Source organism: Pomacea canaliculata, linkage group LG10, assembly GCF_003073045.1.
Source record: "Pomacea canaliculata isolate SZHN2017 linkage group LG10, ASM307304v1, whole genome shotgun sequence".
NCBI classification, from domain to species: Eukaryota; Metazoa; Mollusca; class Gastropoda; order Architaenioglossa; family Ampullariidae; genus Pomacea; species Pomacea canaliculata.
This window is the reverse complement of record NC_037599.1, coordinates 19,250,788-19,263,950: the sequence shown is the minus strand read 5'-3', so window position 1 is coordinate 19,263,950 and position 13,163 is coordinate 19,250,788. Positions and strand designations below refer to the sequence as shown.

Below are 13,163 nucleotides of genomic sequence, written 5' to 3'. Positions count from 1 at the left end.
CAAGTTCTTTTGCTGCATTAGCATTTACAAACAACGTACATGCCATAAGCACTACACCAACCTCCCAGCAGACGGTTTTTTCGGTACTTGCCCGCCCGCAAACAAAACCAGGTCAAGCCCTGGCTCGGTCGATCTCGCTTCCGCTGAAAGCCTCGCTGCGATTAGTCAGGGGGAATCCCGGGGTCAAAACGAGGCTGCTGGGTAATCCTCAGTGCGCGGTAGTAGCAAGTGAGTATCAACTTATCTATCCACTGATTTTTCCTGCCATCGATGATTTCTTTGCTATCAAATAAGATGTAAAGCATCGATCTATCTTTTATCTCGACCGCTCCACCTTTATTTTTCTCATCCTTCGCTTTGTTTGCCTCGCTTTTTATGTCGAATTGCACGGGGTGTCGTCTGCGAACTGTCCGGCTGTTATGGTGCTTTGTGCATAAAGCAGAACAGCTAGAGCTCTCAAAAATCGGCCTCCATCTGTGCCTTTGAACCGGAGAATATTACTCGACAGAGGCAGATCAGCGCGTATGTCATAGTAGATTTATGTCTGGGTATTATTTTCAGAATCGCAGGCGCGAGCGTTGGTGTAAAGTTTAATCTTAATACCTGACCTCCAAACGATTGCCAGCGGTGGCGGGCGGAAAAACAAGAGCCGGGGAAACTCTCCCATCTTTCGTCGCGGAGTCGACGTCAGCGAGCCGTTTCCTTTTATGGGAGCTCATTGAATATGGCGGGTCGGGGCTGTCAGTCAAAGTTGGGCGGCAGTGTCTTGTGCAAAGAAAAGGTGTCGTGAGGTTGGAGTGGCGTAGTTGGGGTAGGAGTCCCATGTGGATCGCTTGTCGCTGGCTGCGCAGTCGCCGGAAAGCTTGGCCTGCCATCTGCTGCCTGGCTGCGAAGCGCCGGAGTAGTTGTCGTTATCGCGAGCTGTAGAGTACTCGAGGCGGTTGTCGCATGAGGGACAGATTAGACTTTCATTCACAGAATACCAGCGACACTGACATGGAGTATTCCGTGTGACAGAGCCGTGAAAAGCACCGCGATTCTTTCCAAATGCCTGTCTTGCGACGGGGCTGTTAAAACTGTTTAACACCCCCTGATGAATTGCATCTTTTTGTTGGCAACTTGAATAATTACCATCTGTTTTGTTTTGATTTTTTTTTTTTGAGACTGGAGTTCGGTGCGATCGCAGGCACCTCCCACCTTTTGAGACATAGCAGGCTGTTGTGATCTCGTATGGTATTGTCTTCTGGATTACAGAAATGAGTATAGATCTGACACACTTGACCATGTTTCGTTTTAATTTTTGGCCTAAACCTTTCTTTGCCCCCTCAGCTGCTGGAGCAGCAGGGATGGAGAATTCGTCGTTTGTACCTAACCCACTGTCGTCGCCGGCATTGATGGTGCTAGCTTCCACAGCAGAGGGACGCGATGTCTCACGGCTACCCGGACCACCGCACCCGTTTTCGGGCCAGTCCCTGGATAAGGATGGTATACCCCCGCCACCTTTCAGCACCGCTGGCTTTGTTTACAGACCAGGCGATCCCTTCTCGTCACCGATATATGCACCCATGCCACCTTTTGTCCGGCCCAATTTGGAGCGGACCATCGGTCTCATCGGCCCAGGTAGTGGTGCTTTTCGCCCTCTTGGAGGACCTCATGAAGGTGTGGAGGCATATCATTCAGCGTTCACCCCTGCCAAGAAACCCAAACTGGAGGATGTGTCCTGTACCTCTACCTTCAGCTCTGCAGACGGCAGGGACCAGAACTATGGTGACAAAGACGGAGAGGGTTCCCGGAGGAGTCTGTCACCAACGATCAAAGAGGAACGGCCCTCTAGCATCAGTTCCACTGGGGCGATACCAACTCGGAGATCCATTCTGATGCCGGCGACTCTTATGATCGAGGAACACCCGATTCTGAAGGGCGGAGTTTGAGAAGTGAGTATTTTCGATCTTAAAATGCTTAACCACCTAAGCAGTGACCTTACATACCATGTCAAATATTATTAGAAGAGAGGCACATTTCTTTCTTTTTTTTTTTAAATAAAATGAGAAAGTAGGTATATAACTGTCACCCATTTCTTTTGTAACAAAGGAAATGGCAGGGCTTTAGGTTGCTATAAAAATGTGAACACATTTCCCTAGTGAACAAATTAATGTATATTACACTAGTTAGTAATCTTATCAAACACTTTCTTTATCTGTTTGGTGTTGGTGGTGGTGGTGGTGTGGTGATATATGCATCTGATCTAGATGATTGTGATTTGGTTCACATAGTTTGCTGATTTTATTTATCTAATATCCTTGTGAAGGAATGCAATGTTTTGCGTCATTGGCACTTTTCAATAAGCTGATACACTGACTATATGCAAGTAAACGAGAGAGAGAACAGAATGACACAAGAGGGTTAATTTCAGGGAGATAGATTTCTGTTAATTGGGTGTTTTAAGAGTACTCCAATGTGCATGTAGCAAATATTTAGTAAACTAGCAGTAGATTAGGATGCATACAAAACTTTGAGACATAACCCCTTAACCTCATTGCTTTTTAAATCCAAGTTTGTGAGCTGAGTCATGCCAGAACCTCACTGAAAATATAAATGATAAAATATAAATGTTAATGTTACAAATTCTAAGTACAATTACATCATATGTCTTGTTAGGTTTACTATAGATTTCTAAATCCATGCAACCCTTCAAACATAGTATAAAAGTAATGTGTTTTAAAATATGAATAAATGTGTCTTGAATTATTAACCCAATAAACACAACTAATTACATAATTATAACTGCTGTTGCGTTGACATGGAGTATCCAAAGGTTGCCTGGCAACTACAGTCATGGTATAGGCTCAATGTGTTAACACACCTACACACATTAAAAAAACATGTCACTACAAAGTTTTGAAGTCATTTTAATGTAGCTAAAAATCTGAACTGAAGTACTTTTGATGATGACTGTTTATTTAGTGGTGGATGCTAACAATAAGAAACCATCATATTGAGTTTAGCATCCTCAAGCATCTAATTTTGAGGATACAATGTAGAAGACAGTATAAAATTAAATATCGTGAATCGTTTCCTGAGGTGTCAGCATTTAAGTCTTAAATTTTCATCAAAAGATCCTCAGACCAGTGTTTAATCTGAGAAAGTACTAACTGTATGAGATTGAAATAATTCTATGGGAGAATTTAGGCTACTAAATGATAATTTTTTTTTTCACTTAATATACCTAGAAGGACACTAAGAAATATCACTGATTTAGTTAAGATCTTTTTTGTGTTTAATTAAAATCAAGTAATCATATAATGAAAACCCTGTATGTAAGTATGCATGCATATATGATTAATTTGTATAAGTTCCTTTGAGCAAAGAGGTAGTTCCTCTACTGTAGAAAAACAAATTAGTTTTTAAGTCATAATTGAAACAAATGAAGTGCACACACACATATTGATGTTTCATCTATATCTGTGTAAACAGGACTGTTACTTCTATTCCACAAACATTTTCAATCAAATAAATATAGATTTTTACCCTGTCATGATGGGGCTTCCTGTTTCTGCAGCATTGAAGAGTAAAGCCTTACAATATATCCCATGTGGATTGTAAAATGGTGATATGTGTCTCATGTATTAGGCCACAGACCAAAAATTTTACTTTGTTGAAGATCAGGTTATTAATTTAATTAAGAAGAGTTTTTCTCTTGCAATGTTTTCTTACACAATTTAAAGGAAGAGTCAATCTACTTTGCAGTTTATAAAATGAGATTTTAAGTCTTTATGATGTTTACACACCACACATTCACATACTTCTAAATGAAATCTTTTGCTAGAAGTGGGTCATATAAAAACCATATATATTTAATATAGTTAACTATATAAACATTTTTCTCATTTGTAACAAACCAGTATAATGTAAATTGTCACGGTTTTATCCCTATTCCCACCTTAGTTTGCTGATATCTGAAAAATATTGATGATCCAAAACATTGGCATTGCCTTTGTCACAGAGGCAAACATTTTCACTAATGTATATTACTAAATTATTACAGTTTGAAGTAAACCTCATAACAATTTTTGTTTTGACTGTTGACTGTGTTAGGCTTGGACAGTTAATATAAAGATAATGTATCATACATTTATTGGTTTAAAATAATCACTAATTGTGAAATACTGGAGATGGCATCATCATAAGTGTATGTAAATGCTGTGTGCTTAAATAATATGAACCTGTTCTGTCTTTTCTAAAAGAGTAATATTTTTATTCACAGTATTTGTTGCGATTACCATCGCGTCTAATACAGATGAGTATGTACACACTTGTGGTATTTTGAAAGTTCTGGAATGATGACCAAGCTGGAATTGTCGGAAAAAGTCTGAATTGTGACTTTTTAAGCATTTTTTGAGCAACGCGCTTGAAAGGATACTCAAGTGTTATGGACAACTATGAATAATCCTTTCAAGTGTTTTGTGGTGTGTATGGCTGGTAGGATTGGGCAGTTAATGGCTGTCTGCGCCGCAAGACGGGGCGGTAGCGCTTTAGCTTTAGCTTTTGTTGTCCTCATAATGAGAGAAATGGCAAGTTTGCTTTGGTTGCGCGTTGGTAAAGCGCTTCACTAAAAACAGGAGACTCGAAAGGTCGTGGGTTCAGATCCCGTCTCAGGACACACTCACTGGAAGTGACACAAGTTCACCTGACTGTCAGTGATTTCTTGTTTGGTTGAAATCGGCGGTAAATAGAAACAAATTCCTGTCAAACTAACAGTTGTGTTGGTGCCCCACGGGAACAGGGGAGGGAGGGACTTCAGGAATCAGACATGGTCGGTTCTAAAGAGTGAGACTGTGCTGTAGCTGTGTTTTCTGGAGATGGTCAGTCGCTGCCGTTACACTCCTAACACGGGATAGTCGGCTGTGGCGACAAACAGCGGGTGGCCTCACACACACGTGCGGTATTCACGTTGCTCCTTAAGGGTGGGCATGCGGTGGGGTGGAAGCGGGAACAGTTTGAGACGTTTTGGGATTTTTCTTAGCGAGACTGCTCGTTTGTGACTAGGGGATCCTGAGAGTTTTTGAGTGTTCTAATCAACACCAGGAATTATCGGAAATTGATAACGAGGCCAGCTTACAGCCTCTCTCCTTCCCCTTCTCTCCTCTTGCTGACGCTTGTCTCCTATACGTTGAGAAGCAGTGCTGCTGTTTGAGGTTCGGGTCTCGTCTTGGGCATGCTGTTCTATCACCGCCTGTTTTTCTGAAATGTTGCCTTAGTCGGCTTAGTGCTTGATGTAAAATACATTGCCCTTTTCTTCCTCTCTCTTTTTTTGGTATCTCCTTAGAGATATATAATATCGTATGGTCGATGTGTAGAAGTAGTCTTTAAAAGTATATTTAAGGGAAGCACATAACTTTTGAAAAGTCATTTTCTTGTGTATTTTGCAATTCAAGAAGTTTAAAAATTATATTGTCAGTTTTTTAAAATAATATTATTTTGCCAGGAAATTCATGGGTCATTCCTTTTAAAAGATAATTTAATCTGACTTTAAATCGAAAATGCGACGCTAGCACTTTTATTCTTCTAATAATTTATTTGACTGTTCATATCACCGTTTTCACACTATTTCCTGTAGTTTTTATTTAAGAGTTGTGAAATGTGGCTCAAGTGCGTTGTACACTTGAGCTTTTAAACTGAAAGAGAGAGATTGGTCTGCTTGATGTAAAGTGGTTTATGACAGAAGAGTGATTTGTCAAGTTTTGTAGAGTTGTAAAACTTGTTACAATATATAAATCAGTGGCGATATTTTTTTGGTACCCCAGTAGCCCATTCTTTTAGAGTCTGAAAATTTTTTTTGTCATAATTATTTTGAGCCCCTTAAGTTTCCTCGCTCTTATGCACTGTTAACGAAGTTTATAGTCTTTTTTCTTCTTTTTCGTCTTTGAATCATGTCAGGCAAGATAAAGGGCTAGGTAAGGTAGCAGTTCTCGTAGTCTTATTTATAAGATGTTCACCTAAGAGCTACAAAATAAGCTCATTCGTGTTTGTAACCTCGTTATTTCGCCAGCCCCTCCTCTCGTCACACTTTACGGCAGAACGGATGACACCCGCCACCAGTGTTGCCCTCAGCTGTGGATCATATACCCTCTTTATGTCGCCACCTCACTTTCGCACATTTGTGTGATCGTGACTGAAAGAGTTGAAACTGTATTTTGCCTTTTTTGGGGTGTTTTTGTTTTTTTACAAAATACTCCATGATGTTGGTCTTTATGAATACAAGAGTTGTTATTCCTGCGTTCTTTTAGACAGGTGAGTGTCCGCGCTCGCACGCACAGAGAGGGTGAGGGTGGATGAGTCTTGTCATAACATTTTCTACGAATAACCACAGATGTGAGATGGTGCAGACATCTCATAAGCAGGTGCACACGTCTGTCAAGATGTTGCCCACCCTAAACCTACTCCCCGCCTTCTTGCAGTATGGAGGGCCCAGAACTAGGGTTATGTCGATGAATACGAGAACAAGAATGGGCGAGTCGAGTTATGAACGACTGAAGCGATACAAAAAAGAAGAGAAAACGATGTTTTGATTGCAGTGCATCGAGTGGCCCACAACAACTCCCCACCCACCCTCACCTCCTCCCAACTTTCCGTTCTGTTCATCACTACTTAGTTTGTGCTAATACATAAAATGTATGAGACCTGATTTTTTTTCCTTGAATGGAAAAGATTGTGGAGCGGAATAACTGGTTTTGTTTACATTTCGGCAGTATCGGGTTTCGACATGCCTCAAGTCCCTCAGCGTGTAAATGTTCTGGTCTTGGTCTGTTTCCTCTCCGCCATTCTCGCCGATACTTATTATAACGAATGGAACTATCTCCCATTTTGCCGTCTTGTGTAACTTGATATTAAACGAGTAATTTAAATAGCCTAATCCAGGCTGGGTAACACGAGCATTTGCATCTTTCTTCTCCCAACACATAAAAAAGTACATAAATTTTATACAGTGAATGTGCCTTACGAATATTTTTGTGAATGGAAAAATGACATACGATCTCTCATGACAGTCAGCTTAAAGCTTTTATCTTGTAGATATTTGCAAAGTGAGAGACTCTTTTCTCTCTCACACACACACTATTGTTATATATAGGATATATACACACAATTTTGTTACTTATACAGTCAGTTGCAAGCTAAGGCTTAGTATATATCGTGAGATATTTTCTAACTTTTTTTTTATATAAAAGAACATCTGTCTAATGAAAGAGAATGTCTAGTCTTTGAAGAGTTGGTGTTAAGTGGATATTCAAATCAGTAGGTGGTCGTTTCAACGCCGGTGATGTGGTGTAGACGTGGTACCCTGCAGGGGTAAACGATGAATGTGTAGATATCGTTCTTGGGCCGCTTGTTAAAGGTCTAATGGAGCGAAAAATGTTTCTGATGATCGTGTAAAGCTAAGTACAAGAAGATATTCCCAAAATCTGGGAGAATTTTCTTATTAATATTTGAAATTCCCTACCACCCACCTACTCCGCTTTTCGGTTCTTGAAATAATACCTCCACCCCCCAAAATAACCCAACAACAAGTAAACAAACATATCGATAAACATTAGGATTATACATAGGTATGCTTACGTAGTCAAACGTTTAGCCTAGGGAGAACCGGGACCATGTAAGTTAACATGCATACCAGTAATATATTTCTTTGCTTTGAGTTAAAGGGGATGAAAAATACAGCAGATGCTGTTCTTTGGGCCTGTCAGTCGGAATATGATCGCAGACAGATATTTTGCATCTGCGTGTGATATGACACCCAACACGAAGAGCGATAATTATGTTTTTTATGTTTACAAATGCAAAAAGATGCCTGCAGGGGAACAAAATACCAGGTCCCCACTGATAATCAGCGGTTGCATGTAACAGACCAGTGTTTTTATTTTCTGAAATTTCAGCATGCGCGCACGATCATGTTTCGTCATTATGTTCATCCCAAGTCCCCATACCCCGGGTGGTTCCGCCTCGTGTCGCTCCAGTGTCCCCTCGATACTCCTTCGCTTTAAGTCTGGACACTGTGGCATCTTGGCTCCAGAAATATGCAGAGGTCAGGGTTCGGCAGAGGTTAGCATCGTAAGCAGGAAGTTCCACCTGCTGTAGTCGAAGACATCTGAATATCTTGTAATCTTGATGCACAGAGCTAAGAATTAGCAGCGCCATTTTTCTGACTTTAATGACTGTTTCCGATTCAGTAGCCAGAATTCCATTGCACTATTCATTTATTTATTTATTTGACGCCATATTGAACTCGTCTTTCTTCTGATAGCTCTTGATCCCGAGTCTTCAAGAGTTACAGATAACTTGGTGATGGTGCATGCAACTCTAAACACTGTGGCTGAAATGGGCTTAGCCGCCTTATTGGCTTCGCTTATGGTTTCTCATCGCAGCGATCGAAAAAGGAAAGTTTTTGAAGTTATGAAACATGAGGCTGTCGCTTTGGGCGGGTTAGTAGTATGACACTGGCGGTGATGTGTCAGCAGATAGCAACACAAGGCGGAAGATCAAAGCCGACGGGAAGACCTGATTGGGTAAGCGACGTTTGGCGGATCTGAACCCTCGTGCCGGAGATCTCCCGGTCAGATAAAACCTTCCAGCCCTCTTCCCTCGCTGATCCCAACCGCTGCCGGAAAGACAACTTGTTCGCAAACTTCTCTTGGCACTTATTATTGGCATTGTGGCAACCCACCCGTCCCTTCCCCCCATCATGAAGCTAGATGAGGGAGGCCAGGGCTATTTTCCCTGCATAATCCCCGCTGCACTTGTCTTGTCATTGTTTGAAATTGCTGTTTTAATAGATGGGACGGCGCGGTGACACCTTGACTGTTGCGCACGGCCCTCGGCTGGCCGGTCGCGAACCGCCAGAGCCATAGGGAAGGAGCCAGGCCTGGCCCCACAACAGAGGTTTTTGATGGGCTGCCCGGCACGGCTCAAGTCGCGTCAGTATTTGCCTATCATCTCACGATTCATCAGCGGCAAAGCAAAGCCCCGAGCATCGTCTTGATGACACCCAGCAGTCGCCGGGCCAGGCTCGGGCTTGCTGGGGTATTCAAGGGGGAGATTACTGAAAATTGTATGACAGTCATTAGGACGCGAGGTCCGCATTACCTCGCTTTGCTGCGGACGGGGGCGAATGTTTCTTGGGCCTCGCGCGAGGCATCGAATCTACTTTACCCGGGAAGAGGGGGTTGTTCTTGATGGCGTCGGCCCCCAGCTTCAGTTGCCGCTTTAACTTTCAAATGAACCTGTTACTCGCTCCCAACGCCCATCAAATTTGTTCGTAACCTGCCCTGTAGTTGTCCTTAAAACTGCAACGCGTTCTATCTCCCCACCTTTTCCCGTATTTTTCGTTTTTTGGTTTTTTTTTTCGTTTTAGCTCTTTTTTAGTTTACCTTTTTTCATTCAAAATCAAAATGCTGCGCTCTTCCTCACCCAACCCGAAACACCCCTTTCCTGCCTGCGTCTTCCGTTGGACACCTGAAGGTTGCTTGTGGCCGCCTTTTGTTGGTCGGTGTCAAGATGGCATCCAGCTCTCCCACCCACCCAGGTCCCCCCGACTCCCGACGTCAGCAGGGAGACCTTCCGATCACTGGCAGAGTCACAGACACTTGGTGCGGCGTGAAGAGAGTGGAGTGAATGCTGAAAAGGAAAAAGCTATTTATTTCCTTGTCGAAGCTTCAGAATGCCCGCATGAAGGCTGTATGATTTAGTATCCAGCTTTATTTGCGTGTATTTCTATTGACTACAAACCCACCGCGCTCTTGGCTGTGGCGAAGCGGTAATTAAAGTTTGGTGAAAGAAGTTTTCCGGTCGGAACTTTCCTGAGCAACTGGCGAGAGCAGTTTGCTATTTCATTGTATCAAAAGTTAGGTTCCTGCTTTATGGCCTGGCTGTTGACAAAAGGCTTCATACAGGCGAGAGGAGGCCGCGAGCCCAAGTGTGTTTGCTATTCACCAATTCCCTTTGTTGGCCGTTTTAGGCAGCCGTACACGAGAGGCTTTGTGAGGTCGCCTCGCGCCTGCTTGGACTCTGCGAGCAGGATCGAGGGTGGCGCGGACTCATCTTTCTTGCAATCAAACAAACATTGGAGCTTCTCCTGTCATTTATCTTCATTATTTGTCATCGAGCGTGTCAGTTTGTTCATACTTCAGTTTTCCTCCTGTCCGCGCCGGGCAAAATGGAGTCATTGATGGCAGCGCCAGAGAATATTGTGACTTTTTGTGGCCGCTTCCCAATCTCACCTTTTTGGCCAGACAGAGCCCCACCCCTTTTCACTTCTTTTCCCTTCACCCCTCCTACCCCTCTGCCAAGCATCCTCCCACCCATCCAACCACCTTTTTTATTTTTTTGCACGGTTGAGACGTCGACAGGCAAAGCGTCTTTACAACTGCCTCCCTCAAGCTTGAGACGCTCGTGTGAAGTTCCTGGATGACGTTTATTAACTGCTATTTCTCCCTGATTTTCCTCTTGACTAAGTCCTAGCAAAGGGGCAAGCATATCAAAAAGCGAGTGCCCGCAGACATGAATATCGTGTGGATGCTGTTGATCCCGTCCCCCCTCTCCACCCGTCGTGGAGCTTCGTTCTGTGCTTCTGCCCTCGCCTTGCCGCTGCGGCGAAGAGTATCTTCAAAGCTGACGCGAGGGCAAGTCGGTGACCCGAGATGCTTAGAACCTTGATTACTTGAGACAGAATACGTCTGTCCAGGGCTGAGTGGGCATGGGATGGGTGGAAAAGGGGGGAAAAAAGGATTAAAATAAAAAAAAAATACTGAGCCATAGTAAACTCTTGTAACGTATTATTCGGTTATATGGCGCCTCCGCGTTATCGTCCGTGTTTTCGTTGGTTGGATATTGCTGACAATACAAAAAGTTATTATTATTATCAAGGCTCACTTCTCCATCTGAGCTTCATTCTCTGTGCACAAAATAAATACTACTAACGAACCGACAACAAAGGAACAACAGCAAAAGCAAACAGATGACATTGTGGCGAGCATGCGAGATGACTGGGGACGAAACTGAATGAAGCAAATCAAAAAAATTAAAAAGAATTTTTGAAAATCCATTATGAGGGCCAAATTATGGGTGAAGGTCTTTATCAGGCATTGACCATAATTCTGGGTCCAAGGGGTACAGAAACATAATGTTGGTCTCTTCTCTCTCTTTTTTTTTCTCTCTATCGGTGTTAATGTGCTTGCTTCGTGAAATGTTCTCTGAGAAACTGCGGAAATTATTACAAGAAATTACATTTGCACTAAGAATGGCTGTATGAAACCGCAGCAGAAACCAGCATAAATGTGATGAAAGCCTACTTCGTTTGTAGAAGTGCATGAAGAAGTAAAGAAAATATTATGACTTTTGTACCCGGTGTATTGGAATATAAATGACTATATCTTATAAATAAATGAAGATAGAAAATATAAATAATTTTTGTGCCTTTGCTTAGTTTTGTGATAGATAATGGTTTTCCGCTTTAAATCTTCCGGTACAGAGTTCACTCTATCAACCACCTAGCGTTCCTCTTTTCTTTTCTGATCTATGTTTACAGATATATAGCACGATGTTTTTGTTTACAGATATATAGCGCGATGTGTGCTTATTTACTGATATATTTATAGCACGATATGTTTATTTACAGATGTATAGCTCGATGTGTGCTTATTTACTGATATATAGCTCGATGTATGTCTATTTACATAGGGCGGTATGTGTTTATTTATTTACAGATACAGCGCGAAATGTTTATTTTCTAACCAATAGATTTATCCTGGAAGTCTTGAAAAGTGGGCGATAACAGTGGAAATATGTGTCCAGGTGTAGTGCACAGAGCATCATTAATTTTAGTCTCTACCATCCGTCAACGTTAAACGAGAAACAGCAATAACAACAAAAACAACAAAATTAAGACATAAACCCGTCATTGTACCCGCCTGTTACCCTTCACTTCATCGTTTTGGCCTCACTTGCTTTACAATTATTTTTACGTGTAGAGATTTGACAGCCGGAATTTTCAAATAATTAGTGATTGAATACCACTATCAGATATTTTCGTGATTATGGCTGCCCGAGAATAGGATCGTTCCCACTTCTAAGATTTCCCCTCTTATGTGGAATTTTCATTCCTTTTAACCTAACCTGTCCTGTACTGACATACCTGTATTTTACTTTGATGGGATTTTCAGTTTAACTCCACACCTGCTCGGACATAAACCTCATTTCATTACCTGCATTACCGCTTAAAGCCCTTGGCGGCTGAACAAAGGTGGCGTTGGTAACAGGGTGTTTACTGGTCCGGTTAAGCCGGCAGTCAGTGCTTACCTATGCTTCTCATCAGGTTTTAATCTTTATGTTCTTATGTAGAATCTGTAGATGCTTTTCAAGAACATATTACTTTTATTTTGTTTCCTCAGGGAGCCATGTCGGTGCGGATGAAGATTCAAACTTAAAGTTAAATGTCTTTATTGAATCTTTGGGATAATTTTAGTCCTTAAAGGGATAATTTTAGTCTTTTTCTGTGTGTGTGTGTGTGCATGCAGGAGAGAGAGAGCTTCATAAGCGATTAAAGGGGGCGGGGAAGAGACTGATGACTCAAAAAGAATTCTTTATCTCTAACTCCCTTTCCAGGGAAAGTGCCTTTCACTCACGCTCATTGTGTTGTGGTCAGAAGTAATGGCGAGGTCTGCTGTAAAAAGCTCACTTTCTCACTCACATTAAACGCAGGGTGCCATTGTGTGAAGGTCGCTCCACTTTGTTAACAGTCCAATATTTTTTTTTTTTTTAAATCCAGTCTCCTAACTGTAGCAGGAGGTTTCAAGGCGGAGAGCTGTGATTCGTTTTTGGACTTGAAGAGTTGCCTCACGCCCTGTAGCTTGTCTGTGAATGACTTGCCCACCGACCTCGACAAAACCTTCTGGGAGGCGAATGGCAGCAGTCTGTACACCACTGAATGATAGTGTGAACAGGTTCTGTCAGACGATAGTTTCTCGTCCACGCCTTGGTCTCGCCACCTCCTCAAATGCCGAGTATTTGTGTTAATGTGTATGCTTATGTATGCTTGTGTGTGTGTGATTTCTTACGGGGCTGCATGATCTCTACCTGGCCTAGCCTACCCTCCCTCTCCCCTACCTGCGAAT

The 13,163-nt window shown here is 42.3% G+C and overlaps 1 protein-coding gene across 1 annotated transcript in view; it reads left to right on the top strand.

Moving 5' to 3' along the window:
• The first annotated feature begins 344 nt into the window (after positions 1-344).
• Positions 345-13,163, top strand: part of LOC112574072 (E3 ubiquitin-protein ligase Rnf220-like) — a 39,291-nt gene continuing 26,472 nt past the window's right edge. The window contains 2 exon segments of the mRNA XM_025254907.1: positions 345-1,853; positions 1,856-1,934. Of these exon segments, the coding sequence (XP_025110692.1) occupies positions 1,257-1,853; positions 1,856-1,934 (676 nt within the window). The 5' untranslated portion in view covers positions 345-1,256.